At 51.9% G+C, this 14,508-nt stretch overlaps 1 protein-coding gene across 3 annotated transcripts in view; it reads right to left on the reverse strand.

The window, feature by feature from the left end:
• KIRREL1 (kirre like nephrin family adhesion molecule 1) overlaps positions 1–14,301 on the reverse strand; it is a 104,754-nt gene extending 90,453 nt beyond the window's left edge. For all 3 annotated transcript variants that reach the window (XM_024989894.2, XM_024989893.2, XM_024989892.2), the window contains exon 1: positions 14,218–14,301. In XM_024989894.2, coding sequence (XP_024845662.1) covers positions 14,218–14,269 — 52 coding nt within the window. In that variant the 5' untranslated portion in view covers positions 14,270–14,301. The remainder of the gene's footprint in view (positions 1–14,217) is intronic.
• Positions 14,302–14,508: the final 207 nt, after the last annotated feature.

Consider the following 14,508-nt stretch of genomic DNA (forward strand, 5'->3'; position numbering starts at 1 on the left):
CATGTGGGAGTATGTCACGCGGCCGGTGCGAATGCTACAGGGGCCACAGTTTGACAAGGCGACACCACAGCTCATAGCTCCCGGAGCCAGCAGCCCACGGGGCCCTAGCTGGATAGCCCTCCCCCACCCGGCTCCCACTCTTATCCCACCCAACCCTCCTGTAAGAACAGTCTCTTCTTTCCCACTGGGTCCTGCCCTACCAGTCCTTCCCACTGGGGTCCATTTTCCTTTTCTTGTCCCCTCCTGGAAACCTTCCCTAACTGATCCCACAGCTCCAGTATCTCTTTCCATCTTCTCCTGTGCAAATGTACAACAGGGTTCAAAATGCCCCGCTTATTTAGATGATCTTTGTGTGTTTAGACCCTGAGGAAGATGGCAACCTGTCTTCTCTATTACAGTGAGCTGCAGAAACCAAGCCTCCGCCCTCAAGTTCAAGCTTAGGGCTACAAGTTTGCACTGATCTAATACAGTCTGGTATCCTAGTCCACACTCCATCAGATTAGTAGATCTCCAAAGGCAGACACCCTATCCCTTTCTTTCTCTGCCCACACTGATGTCACTTGGGATCCACTCTGTCCACCCAGGCATGGATAGCTCAGTTGAGGACATCCCTGTGTGGCTTTCCTGGTAGCTCAGTGGTAAAGAATCCGCCTGCAATACAGGAGACACGGGTTTGATCCCTGAGTCGGGAAATGCCCTGGAGGAGGGCATGGCAACCCATTCCAGTGTTCTTGCCTGGAGAATCCCATGGATAGGAGAGCCTCATGGTTACAGTCCATAGCGTCATAAAGAGTCAGACACGACTGAAGCAACTTAGCGTGCACACACACACAATATGTAATTCCAAGAGGAAGATGTTCCTGCTCTGAAGCTAGATCAGGTCCTGACTGTGGCCTAGGCTCACCTCTGCCATCTCCCCTGCAGGCCCCACTCTCCTCCAGGTACCCAGTGCTGCCCCAGATGCCAGAGCTTCTCTCAGCCTGGCCCCCGAGGAGGGGGTAGGAGGGGCCCTCAAACCATCCACCAGAGACAATGGCCTGGTGAAGGACACCAGAGCCCGACAGCCTCCAGCTGCTCTGAGCCACTGAGAAGGGGAAACTGGACAAGGAAGGGCATGGTGGCTCAGCCAGGTTCCTGGGAACACTACAGTTCTGGCCCTGACTGGGGACACTGGGAAGATAGACAGCCTTGGCGGTTTGTTGGAAAGTAGACCTGCTCCCTAAAGAGACAACCTGCTCAACCTCAACTGAGGCCTCAAAGACACTGTCACCTCTGACCTCTCTAGGCTTGCACTGAGAGAAAAATGAACCTATTAGGGGAAATGTTATTCTTACAGGCATAAAGAATTCTGGACTCTTACTCAGTTATAGTCTCCAATAAGACAGCTTTTTTCTTTTTTTTCCAGAAAGAGCAGGAAGGATTGGGGTTAGACACAAAGAAGAACTTTCTGCTTGCCAGGGATTAACTGACTTGAAGGTGAGCAGGCAGAGAGAGCAAATGAAATTCCCTTCTCTTCAGAAAAAGGACAAACATGGATGCATCCAGGTTGATTCAAGTTGGTCCTGCCTAAAGAGAGAGATCTTGAGAGTCCAAAGGTGTTCAGATTCTTCCAAAATTGTCTCTCCACCTTCACTCCTGACCCTAGGATCTGTGTTCTAGGAAGCCCGGTCTGACTGACCCTACCTCCTTCTTTGTTTACTCTGAAACTCCTCAGGATGGATGTGTGTAGTTTGCACTTGAAGATGGCTGAAAGTGTAGTCAGTTTTCTGGGGGTTCTTCTTTCCCCTAGTGGACAGGATTCCCTAGATATACGGAGCAACCCGTTTTATCAGAAAACTCTGAGGGCAGAGGTGCTCTTCTCTGGCCTGTGGACCTGCCTCGACAGCCTGAGGCTCTGCACCCAGATCACGAAGGAAGGGAGAGAGTGAGTTAGCTCATCACGTTGCCTGACAAACCATTAGGTCTACATGAGTGTGAGAAAATGATCTGCCCAGGGGTGGTCCTCCATTCCTCCCTGAAAACCATGACCCCAAGTAGGTCTACAATCCACCTTCCTTCCCAGATCTCACTTTGCTCATGATCATACCTTCAAGCCAAAGCCAACAAAGCCTAGGCCCTGGCTAGCAGCTCAGTCAACATGTTTTTCCCCTCAAAACCCCACCAATTGAGAGCTGGGTTATGAGGAGTTACTCTTTTCATTTAAAAAAAGAAAGGAGAGGACTGACTGGCTCGCGCATGGAGGCATGTCTCCACCAACATACTGGCTAGTTGCTTTTCAACTCTGCAGCCGGCAACTGTTGGCATGAGTGAACACTTGGTGGGGTACAGTAGAGGTGGCTGGGAGCGTGGGAGGTGCTGGGGATAAGGCTGGGCAGGTTAGTCTTGGGGCCGAAGATGGGCAGGCCAGCGTGCACTGCCCCTTCTCCTGTCGCACAACCTGCTTCTCTAAAACAAACACATCGATGGTCCTGAATCAATGACCCATCCAGGCTCCGTTACACAACCAAGCCAGCTGAAAAGTGAATTCAGGTAAATGAATTCTATTTTTTCTTGCTTCCCATTAGAACGCTGAAGCTCTATTTCCCTAGAGGAAACACATCCTCTAACACTTCAGAGTGTGGTCCAAGGACAAGCAGCATTGGCATCACCTGGGAGCCTGGTGCCAACACAGAAATCCCGTCTGACCCCAGATCTTCTGAATCAGAATCTGCACTTTTTAACCAGATTCCCCAGGTGCTTCACAAGCATGTTCAAGTTTGAGAATCACTGTTCTAACATCCTGAGTTGAAACCTTGTGGAGAGAGAGGGATTTAAACCTAAACCTTCTGGTCCTGCTTACTGTGCATTGCCCAAGGAGTGCTTTCCCAGGGCTTAAAGTAGAGGTAAATGGTTGCTATCACTCCATTTAACAGATGAGGAAACTAAGGCTCACAAAGATGAAGAGCCTGCTGAATCTTCAGAGCCAGGATTAGACCTAATTCTAAAGCAGGGTGCTTTCTATTTGCTGCCATCTCAAAGCTCCCGCCACACGGCACTCCAGAGACCATAAATTCAGGGATTACCAACATCACTGGCATGGTTCACATAGACTTATCTGTATTTGCACCATTATTTGTTCTTCACTCATCCTACTGATCTGCCTTGGACTATGAGCTGTAAAAAAACAGCAGGCACTGTGCAATATGATTTACTGAAAACCAACTGTGTTCCAAATACTGTTCCTTAACATCGATTCCTTCATTCAGTCCTCACAGCAACCTTCTAACGTAGGTCTTATTGTCTCCATTTTATAGATGAGAAAACTGAGGCTCCAGTGACATGACCTGGTCCTGCTCACGCGGGTGGCAGCCTCTCTGGCTTTCCCATTGGCCCTCTGGTCAGGAGGTCCCAGGGCACTTGAGGGGTTATCCAGTTCCAAGGGTGTGTTGAAAGAGACCAGGCTTAGGACACGACCCTGGTATGAAACCAAAGGCAACATGCACAAACCAAATCCCTTAGATATGGGCTCCTCTCTCAATTTTCTGCACAAATGGAGAGCAGCAGCAGTGCAGATAATCCAGAAGTCATTTCAACTTGCTTTGCAATGCTTTTTTTTTTTTTTTGCCAAGTCAGATTTCCCCTTCTAATTATATTTGGCTCAAACTGACATTAAAATGAATTTGTATTCTCACTTCACCGACGGCCTGGTAAGGGAAGAAGTCCCAGATGTGTGCAGGGTGATAGGCACATCAGTGTAGACTCAAACATCATCCAGGCAGTAGCCGACTGGGGATGGAGGCTGGAGAGCTGTCAGCGCTGGCAGCAGGAGAGCGTGGGAGAGGTGGTGGACAAAGATGGAGCGGGCTTCAGGGGCTTCTGGGAGTCCCCTCAAATCATCCCCACAGTGCGGTCAAGCGGATAGCTTTCCAAGGAGGTGGGGGCTGAGGCTCAGAGCAGCACACAGGGTTTGAGATCAATTGCTCAGGGTCTGGGATTAAAACCCAGGAGTCCACTGGACGACCAGGGAATCCCAATGAAGAAAACCCCAACTTCTCTCTGGGGCTTCACCTAACCCGTCTGCCTGCTCGCGCTCCCTTGTCTCTCTCTCTCTCTCTCTCTCTCTGCCCCCATCTGCCCATCTCAGCTTCTTTCCTTTTAATAACCTCCCAGTTAAGTGAATCGAATGGGAAGAAGCAGTTAAAAGCACCTCATGGCTTGACAATGCTGGGTAATGGAGCGAGCAGGGCCCCAGGCTGTTCCTGGGAGAATTTAGGAAGGTGGGGGGGGGAAGAAGAAAAAAAAAACTCAACCAAGGACAAAGTTAATTTAGAAATCAGCTCAGTAGGGTAGGAGTACAGATAGGGGAGAGGGAACTGGACACAAGAGGTTGGGAGATCTGGGGAAAGCACGCTTTATATAAACTGCCTTTGTTCCTGGAAATCATAATCCTTGGGAGGGACCTCGCTCACTCCTTCGGATTCCTCAGCTCCTTCCATCCGGAGCAGGGGGCACAATCAGGGATTGTCCGAGCCGGGATATCTTGAACAGCGCTGCATTCCAGAGGCTCCAGCCGCAGCCCCGGCCTCACATCTGTGGCTGTGCCCTCCCCCTGCCAGGCGGCCTCTTCCACTCCCCCCTCTCCGATAGCCAGACTTCAGCATTTTTCACATACCTCTCTTCCAGCGTTTATCTTACAGTATTGTCAATATGTGTTTATGCATCCATCTCCCACACCCGCCCCAGAGTGGCTCAAGGACAAGGACCAAATCTCACTTACCTTTGGATCTCTGGTGCCTACATGCATGCCCAGCCCAGCCCAGCCATTAAAAACACACCAGTTTAGTGGGACACTGGCATGCACCCCTATGGCTCACTCCCATGGTGGGACTCTCCTTCAAAGGTTTCCATTTGAAAAGCCAGAGCCGGCTTCCTTGAAGACGTTTGAAGAATCTCCTAGGCTCAGCTCCCAAATGCACACACATCTCTGGCCACTGACCAGAGGAAATGGCCCAGGATTGACCCTGCAGGGACTAAATAAACCCAGATTGGCCCTCTGATGAAACCAGGTGGATCCCCTAGATTCTGGGAATGCAGACCCAGCCCAGGTTCCCAGAGAACATAGGACAAAGAACCTAGGTATCCACCAAGCTGCAGCGCTTACCACTGAACTCTGCCTCCGGGCATCTTTATCTTATTAGACCTGAGGATTCGAAGAGAAAAAAGGTCTCATCATTTCAAGCCTCCCCAACTCTGGTCACAGATCTGAGACTTCCCAAGGCGAACTGATTTTCTCTTAAGTTTTTCTGCTCACTTCTACCCAGTCAAGCCCGACCATCTGCCCATTTCTTTTTTTTTTTTTTTTTGCCAACTTAAGGGGCTGTAAACCTCAACAGTGGGTAAACCCCAACAGTGGGCTTCCCAGGTGGCACTAGAATCCACCTGCCCTTGCAGGAGACGCAAGAGATGGGTGTTTGAGCCCTGGATCGGGAAGAACCCCTGAAGGAGGGCATGGCAACTCACTCCAGTATTCTTGCCTGGAGAATTCCACGGACAGAGGAGCCTGGCGGGCTACAGTCCATGGGGATCACAAAGAGTTGGACATGACTGAGGGACTGAGCACACACGCACACAAACCTCTATAGTGGCTCCAACAGATGAGGAGTTTAAGACAAGAGGAGGGTTTGGTGAAGAATGAAGTAGGGATCACAACGTTTTTAACACTTCCTTTGCTTTAAAAACAGAAATCCCTGTTTCTTCCTTCTTACAGGAGGTCTCAGGCCTGGCATTTCCAGGCTTTTTTTGGGTCAGGCCCCAGACTACTGTTCTGGATCACCTCCATTATTTCTCCCTAACCCAAATCCTCAACTGCCACCAGCCTCCATGGGCCTTGCGCATTCCAGCAGCCACACCTTGACTCGGGAAGTTCAGGCGGCCTGGTAATGCTCTCCCTCTTCCTGCCACATCCACATCCTGTCCATCCTTAGACCCGCTTCCTCCATGGAGCCTTTCCTGGCCTCTTCAGCCCACAGCAAGCTCCCCAGCTCTGACTGTGCTCACTGCTCTCCTGGCGCCAAATACACCCAAGCCTAGCATTACCTGGAACCTTTGCATATATTTGTACATCTTAGTTTCTGAAAGGGAAGGGACCATATGATATCGTGGGGTTTTTTTATTCCCCATAATGCCTACACAGGGCTTCCCTGGTAGCTCATAATGTACGTTTCATACATAGTAATATACATTTGCTGACTTGAAAAAAACTAACTCTCCCCATTTTATGGAAGAGTAAACTGACACCTTCAGAAGCTAAGTTATTTGCATCTAAATCACAAAGCGAGACCCTTAAAGGCAAAGGTAGTATTTTATTCTTTTGGCAACACTGGTGCCTGGAACATAGTGTAAGCACATAACACATTTCTGTGAGATAAAGGAACCAAGTCCGGATTCTCTTCCCACACAGTGAGGATGGACTCCCTCAACTGCTTTAGAAGGAAAAAAGAGGCAGAGAAGAAAAGCATCACATGGCCAGTTGGGAAGAGGGATGTATGACTCTAATCTGGCCTGGAGTAGGGCAGGCTACCGGGACAGCCCTGCCAGCGCAGAGCACTGATACCTGCTGTCCCTTGCTGCCTCAAACCCAGTCCCCATGGCCTTCTGGGAGATTCTTCCATCACCTTCCCAGAGTCAGGCCCCTGGAGGAATGAAGCAGCAGCAGCATCTCCTGGGAAACTAATGGAATTTGCTAGGGAGTACTACAGAGTTCCACCCTGGATTTAAGACCCTGAATCCTGAGGAAGCTGGCTGGCTACAAGGCCCATTTATTTCAATATGATCCCAATTTTGTTAAATGGACTCAAGGAGGGCAGAGAGGAATGAGGCTTCAGCTCCCTGAGACTACAGAGGTTAATAAAAGTTGCTGGAGAAATTAAATGTGGAGGGGGAGAAATTGGGAGCTTGGAGAAAGTTGATGCAGCGTGGGGGAGAGCAGGATGGAGAAAGAAAAATGCGATCTTCAGCAAAAAAGAAAGTCAGCTTTCATCCCAGGAGCTCAAAGAACTCGGTCAGGTTGCACTCTCTGTGAATCAGTGGGTGGGAAGGTGTACGAGCAGGGGCTGCAGGACGGAGAGAGACCAGAATCACACAATGGGGAACCTGAGGGTTCCAACTTTCACAACCTTGTAGTGTGTGCGTCTTCAGAGCAAGACAAGACAAAAACTCGTGCCTTCAAAGACTCTTCAGAGGATGGCTGCCATGGCTGGCAGGGGAATGGGACACATTCCCCTGTATTCTCTGGTGAATGGGTGGGCCGGGGGAAAGGGAGAGAGATCTATTCATAGGCGTATGGGGGTGAGAAGCGGCTGTGTATGCAAGTGCACAGGCGACCACGAGGGAATCTACACGTGTGCACGTGGACACACACACTGCACAGTGAGACTTGCATGCGGCGGCAATGTGGAACGGGTGGGTGTGCCCATCCATCTTCAGGGGCTTCCCTCTGGAATCATTCCTGCCTCCCACTCCCACTTCCCTGCTTGGGATCTGGTCCTGGCTCTGTACTACTTAAATATATCATGTTGGCCAATCTGCTTAACTTCTTTGTTTTTCTTTGTCCACTCACAAAATGGGGATAACTCCTAACAGGTTACTGTTGGTACTTAAAAAAAATTTTTTTTAATTTATTTTTATTTTTGGCTGCACTGGGAGGCATGTGGGATCCCAGTTCCCCGATCAGGGATTGAACTCATGGCCCCTGTATTGGGAGCACAGGGTCTTAACCACTAGACTGCCTGGCAAGTCCTTACTGTTGGTATTAAATGAGTTACTAATGCAAGCAAAACACAAAGCAAGCTCTCCACAGAAGAGAACCGCCTTCTCTCTCACTTAGAATGGACTCATTTTCTTTCCTGACTCCTGAGACAGCCTCTCTTTGACATAACATTTCAGAATTGAGGACATGGCAGCCTCTTTGTTCTTTCCTGCTGACCACTGCCTGCCGCTCCCCCGCTCCCAATCCCAGCCCTTTCCAGGTCAAAGCATCTTCCAGGACAGGGCCAAGTAAAGTGGCCTGGAGGCCTTGAGAAGAAACCAGGCAGGAGCTGATAGGTGGGGAAGGGACATAGCCTTCCCAGCTCTGGATGCATGGACAGGGATGTCCCTATCCTTGGTTGGAAACCATCCCCAAAATTGGGATGATGGAGGCATTTGCCCCTATCCCCTCCCTCCAGTCCAACCTCCCCTTAGCAAGTCATTTCAGCTCTCTAAGACTATTATATTATGTATTAAATGGGGGAAATAATAACTACACTGCTCGTATCATAGGACAGTTGTAATATATCTACCAAATGAGATTGTACATGTGAAAAAGTTGCTAAAATTGGAACGCACTATATAAATACAGGACTTCCCAGGTGGCTCAGTGGCTGAAAAAAAAAAATCCACCTGCCAATGCAGTAGATGCAGCTTTGAACCCTGGATGGGGAAGATCCCCTGGAGAAGGAAATGGCTACCCACTCCAGTATTCTTGATTGGGAAATCTCACGGACAAAGGAGCCTGGCAGCTTACAGTCCATGGAGTCACAAAAGTATCCGATGCAACTTACTTAGTGACTAAACAACACAAAGTTAAAAAGACTCTACAAGTGGGAAGACGAGATCTGCGGCATTACAAACCTCCTGCTCCTGACAGACAAGGAGTTCCCATCCCTACTAAATAAAACAGATGGTCATCCAAGCAAGACAGCAAGATGCTGGTGGTCTAGGCATCTCGGCTGAGCCCTGGGGGAGCAGGCTGAGCCAGGCACCAGGAGGAGCACGGTGTCACTGTGGGGAAGAAGAGCAGGAAGGCGCCCTCTTTTGCCCTCCAAAGCCACCTCAACCGAAGGGAGGCCACCGCACAGGTGCCTCTGCGGTGAAGGGTGCCCAGGGGACCATGGGCTTTGTAGTAAAGCAAAGAGTTTGAATCTGTTGGGATCTAATACTCCCGGGATGGCCCTGAGCAAGTTAATTAAAATTGGCTTTGGTTTCCTCATCCTTAAAATGGGGGTAACACTTCCTTCACAAGGGCATTGTTAAAAGGAATAAACAATGAGTGTGAAGAGCGCACAGTAGGGATTTGACAAGAAGTCATTTTGATGCTTTGGTTGGGAGACCACCTCTTCTACAGTCACTTTTCCCTACCCTAGGGCAGGCAGGGCTTCCCAAAGCAGATGAGAACACCAGACCCCAGCCTCTGTGTCTGCCAGGGACGGGGCTGAGTTAGAAGCTCATGGTCTTGGTTTTCTCCCCAGGCCCCCACTCAGTGGGGCCCCCACCCCCTGACTCTCCACAAGTCAGTCTTGCACGTTGCAGGGGTAGTTTCCAAGTTTGCGGCTCACAGACCTGTAAAGGCTGTGTGTAATTTTAGAAACAAACACAAAGCTGCAAACCTTTCCATTCGCCAAGTAAAGCGCTTTTTACGGGACTTCCCTGGAGGTCCGGTGACTAAGGCTTCATGCTCCCAATGAAAGGGACCGAAGTTCAATCCCAGATCAGGGAACTAGATCCTACTTGTTGTAACTAAGACCCGCAGCAGTCAAATAAATACAAAATATAAATAAACAAGCAAAAAATTAAAAGTCATTTATGGTCACTGTTATATTACCAAAGAAAAACCCGTTAAACACCCAAAAATGTAGGACAGAATCTCAGAATAAAAGATGGTTTTAGGAATTCGAATGAATTTCCATTTATGAGCACTCTCTCCTTTTTCCTCTGAGTTTTCCTTCAGCTCTGGATCAGGAAGGACCCTGTCCTGGCTCAGCATCTATCCCTGCTGGCATGTGGGATCCCAGTCAAAGGAAGGTGGGGGAAGTATTTGAGAGGAGCTGATTCCCCAGCCATTAACACCATCAAGATACCCAACCTGTCTAAACCTCGATTTCTCAGCCATGAAATGGGGATAATTACAGAGCCGATCTCAGGGGGCTGTTGTACAGATTAAATTAGATAATGCAAATAAAGTAGTTAGCACAAGGGCTCCATAAATGATCCGTATGATTTCCAGACTCTGAAACGCTGCCACCTCGGGGCTAGCGTTCCTCATTTCTCATAAGAGCTTTGGCTCCTTCTCACTAGAATGCCACCCTCTTCCACTTGGTCCTGTTCTTCCCCAAACCCTTCCTGAGGTCTCCAACCAAGGCTGGTTAGCCTCCCCTTCTGGGTCCTCCACAACCCAGTTCTCTCCACAAAAGATACAAGGCAGAGGTGCTGGAGCCCAGGACCAAGAATCTGGGCTGCTGGAGTGAGAAAACAAAAAGAGAAGGAGGAGCTGGAAAGGAAGCAAGCAACTGGGCTGCCCGTGTCCAGCCACGAAGTCCTAATAGAAGCACTGGCAGGGCATGTCTTTCCAGACATTGCTCCATGCACCTTATGTGGATTAACACGCCATTGCCACCGTATGAAATGTTATTTCTATCCTGACTGTACAGACGAGCAAACTGAGTCACAGAGAAAGCACACAGCTTGTTCAAGCTGACACAACTATCCAGTGGCCTGGGGGGAAAGGGGTTTAGCCAGGGAGCTGGACAGGAGTCTGTGATTTAAGACCATTTAATACTGCCTCCTTCCAACACCGTAGCGCTCTCATCGAGTCAATCAATTGATCAGATATTTAAGGGCACTCATTGCACGCTTAGCACTGTGTCAGAAAGTGAAAGGATAAAAGAGAAATGAAGACTTAGTCCCAGAGGATATAAAGCTCTAAAGGAGTTTTCATCAGAGCACTTGGTTCTCAGGTCAACATGGGGTGAGAGCCAAGGACAAGGCTGGGCTGCTTCATCCCTACCCCACCAGAGAGCCACGGGCAGAGGAGACAGCAGGGACAAGGCTGGGCTGCCTCATCCCTACCCCACCAGAGAGCCACAGGCAGAGGAGACAACCAACCATGCAACCATGGGAGCCAGCGGAAGGTGGGAGGCCTAGACAGCTTCTCCTCCTCTTCCTGATCCAGGAGCTTCTGGGGTCCAGAGCGATAGCTGGAGGTAGTGCTAGGCCCTGAAAACTGGGTCTACACCCTTCTCTTGGGGTCTGAGCAGAAGTCCAATCAAGGTCAAGGAGAGGGACCAGGTATCCTGATTTCTGCCGTGTCTCCCGCTGCTCTTCCCCAATCTCAAGATCCTGCTTTGGGTCAGAAATGTGGGCCATCTGAAGTGTGTGTGTGTGTGTGGGGTCGGGGGGCACGGTGAGAAGGGAGTCCATTCCCAGCTACTCTTTTTTCCAGACTCTTGTTCTCTGTCTGGATGTAGCTGTACTCAGGCAGTTGAATACTGGGAATTTAGGAGGCCCTGGGGCCTCTTCCCATTACTCCTCGCCACCCTGCCAAGTGGTGGCAGGGATGCCCAGGGGACGTCTAGGGGCTGGAGGGACACATTTTTCCCCTACCCCAACCTCCACCCTCCCCTGGAGGCAGCTCCCGCCCCGAGCCGGCCTGTCATCCCACATTGCTCTGATTAGCTATAATCTTTCTTTTTCAATTTCTCCTCCCTGAGACTGGGGAGCGAGAAAATCTCCCAGAAAATGAATAAATATTTCAATTTTCGGCGCAATCAGTCTGAGGAGCCAGCGCATGATGGAAACGGGGGGAAGGATAATGGTTTTCATTTAGATAAGATACAGAAAATTATTTAGTGAAAAATGAAGATTGATGAAGCCCATTGAAATTCTTTAAAACGCGATTTTTATTTCTCTGCCTAGGCTGAACGTTCCCTTCCTCTCTCCTCTCCGCTCCCCTCAATTCAACTGCCTTCTCCTCCCACCTTCTCCGCACTTGCCCATCACCCTCCCTCAAAAGCCTGGCGACCCCCCTCAGTTTCTCCTCTCACTGCCCCAGTCCCTGCCTACAACTCCTTCTTTCTAAGGATGGAGGCTGAGGAGAGAGGTCCTGCCACCGCCCCCCTCCTCTCCTGCCCAGTCCCGTGAGCATCCCCGTCTTCCCAGGTCCCTACTCCTTCCAACCCTGCCTGCTCTCCAGTCCCTGTTCAGCCTCCCAGGAACACTCAGGAGTGACTTCCTCTCCCCTCTGCTCTATCCTCTCCCTTTTGCTCCCTTTGGTATCCCCCCTCCCACCCCCAAATACTTGTGTACACTTTCATCAGGTCTTGCTTTCACCCTTGCAGGATGATGGGCGACGGAAGCTCAGCTAACCCCTGACCCCTCCCCCGCCAAGACAGAAAGGCACCCAACACTCTTCTCTTGGAGCCTTCCATCCTGCCTCAGTCCACATGCCTCTCCTGTTTGCGAACTGCAGCTTTTGTTCCTTGAAGCTTGTTCGTATCCATGTTGCTGACACATTAAGGCTGCAGGAAAGGGGCAGACAGACGCTGGCCCCCAGCACATACCAGTACTGACCCAGCTGACCCCTCCCCCACCGCGGTGGGCCCTCCTCCCCTCCCCCTCCTCCAGCAGCCTGGCTGAACAAAGTCAGAACTTAAGTCATCCTCCCAACTTTCTGCCAAGTGGCTGGCTTGGCCTGCCAACCTCAGGACCAGGCCTCCTTTCCCCCAGCACCACTTCCACCCCACTCACACTATGAACGTGGGCCCTACCCAAATGCTAAGTATGCATGTGTGTGACCCAGGGGGGTGGGAGCCTTAGGGGACATGATGGGAGGCCCGCCCCCACCAACTCTGCCAGGCTTTGCCTTCAGAGGCAGGAGGGCCCCGCCGGGAGGAGAGGGGAGGGGTCCAATACAACATCCCACCCCTAAACACACACCCACTAGGCCAGGAAGGGAACCGGTAGCAGGGCCTCGCCTGAGGGTGCTCGGTGCCCAGTAACTTTCCTCTTCCCAGATCCACCCTCCCACCACCACCCAAGAGGAGCCCACCTCCTCCATTTTGTTGCCTGAACATCTCCATAGGTATCTGCCTATAGGAATGCCAGTTCAAGTTTCTTTGTTTGCTGGAGGGTTGGGATTCACAGAAGGGTTTCTGTGTGTGGGTCCATATTGTGTCCTCGCAAACGCCCAACTGCATACATGTACTGTGTCTGTGAGTTATGGTGTGTTTGGGTGCTCGAATACGCTGCTATGGGGGAGGAATCTGTCTTCCTCGGATGTGTCAGTGTCTTTGTGTATATGTGTCTGTCTCCGTGTGGGGAATGCTCGCGGGTATGTCTGTCTCCGTAGGTGAATAGTCTGTCTCGGTGTCTAGGACTGGATTTTGGTGTTTGTATGTCAATCTCTCTGTGTCAGCTCCATCTTGGGGGCGGGGGTGGAGTGGGGGGGGGGGGCGGCTAGCTCAGCAGGGTTAAGTCTTCCTTAGAGTCAGATCCAAGAGACAAGAATCCACTCAAACAGAGCCCAGTAGGGGCTGAAGTCTGGGCCCTCGGTTTCTTCAGTTCCCCTGCCGCCCCGCCAGCCCAGCCTTGGGATACACTAACATCCTCATCTCTTTCAACCTCTCCCGCATCTCTCAACCTCTCCTCCATCTCCCAGGCTCTTCCCAGCCGATCCCAAATAAAGCTACATCGGTACTTTTCTGACCCGAAGGTGTTAGCCGCCCCCGACTCCCGCCGCCCCAGCGAATGGCCACTTCCATACCCAGCGGGCCCGAAGCTGCCTTTGGAACTCCACTCCAGACAGGGAGCCTCCGCGGGCAAGGGTTCAAATCCCCACCAGAGGCCCCGAGGCACCCCTCCCTTCCTCTGGAGGGGGCAGCCCCAGGCAGTCTGGAGCCGCGGCTCAGACTCAGCCACGCCAGGGGCTAGGCTGAAGGAGGGCCGGGATTCCCTCAGCTACATCTTCGGCAGCCTGGGTCCCCCGCTTTCCGCGCACCTCCGTCCCCCGAATCTGAGATCCCACCCTCTTCCCAGCCTTCCCTCCCGCCGGGACCCAGGCGTCCGGACTCCGGGTCTCAGAGGGTGGAGGTGAGTAGAGCTGCCAGAGGCTCCGGAAAAGACTTTGAGCGGTCGGATCCCTTTTTCACCCCGACCCCCGGCCCTCGCGGCCCCGATTCTCGGTTCTCCCGCGCAGCCAGAGGAAACAACTTGGGCAAATCAACGGAAAACTCCTCCCCGCAGCCCCCGTTACTCCGCGCGGGGACCCAGCCCCCACCTCGTGGCGTCCCGACCCCCGGGGACCGGCCGCTGGCTGCCGAGCCCCTCGGCGTTCCCCGGGTCGGGGCGCACACTCCGGCCCCCGGGGGAAGCGTGAAGGGGAGCAAGGGCAGGAGCGGGCGGAGCGGGGGGGGTAGGGGAGCTTACCTTGGGAGAAAGTGTCGGAGAGAGTGAGGATCCAGACGAGGAGGCTCAGCATGCTGTCCTTCCGCCGTGCGCCCGCCCGCGGCTGGGGCCCGGAGTTGGCGAGGGAGCGAGAGGAGCGGGCTGGGGAGGAGGGGAGCCCGGGAGCCCGCCCCCCGCCCGCCCGCGCCCGCCCCTGCACACTCACACGCACACTCACTCGCGCGCACAAACTCACTTCCCTTCCCTCCGCTTCTCTTTTATCTCTCCTTCCTCACGGTCCCGTCTCTCTCTCTCTCTCCCTCTCTCTCGCCC

This window comes from Bos taurus, chromosome 3 (assembly GCF_002263795.3).
Source record: "Bos taurus isolate L1 Dominette 01449 registration number 42190680 breed Hereford chromosome 3, ARS-UCD2.0, whole genome shotgun sequence".
Classification (NCBI taxonomy): domain Eukaryota; kingdom Metazoa; phylum Chordata; class Mammalia; order Artiodactyla; family Bovidae; genus Bos; species Bos taurus.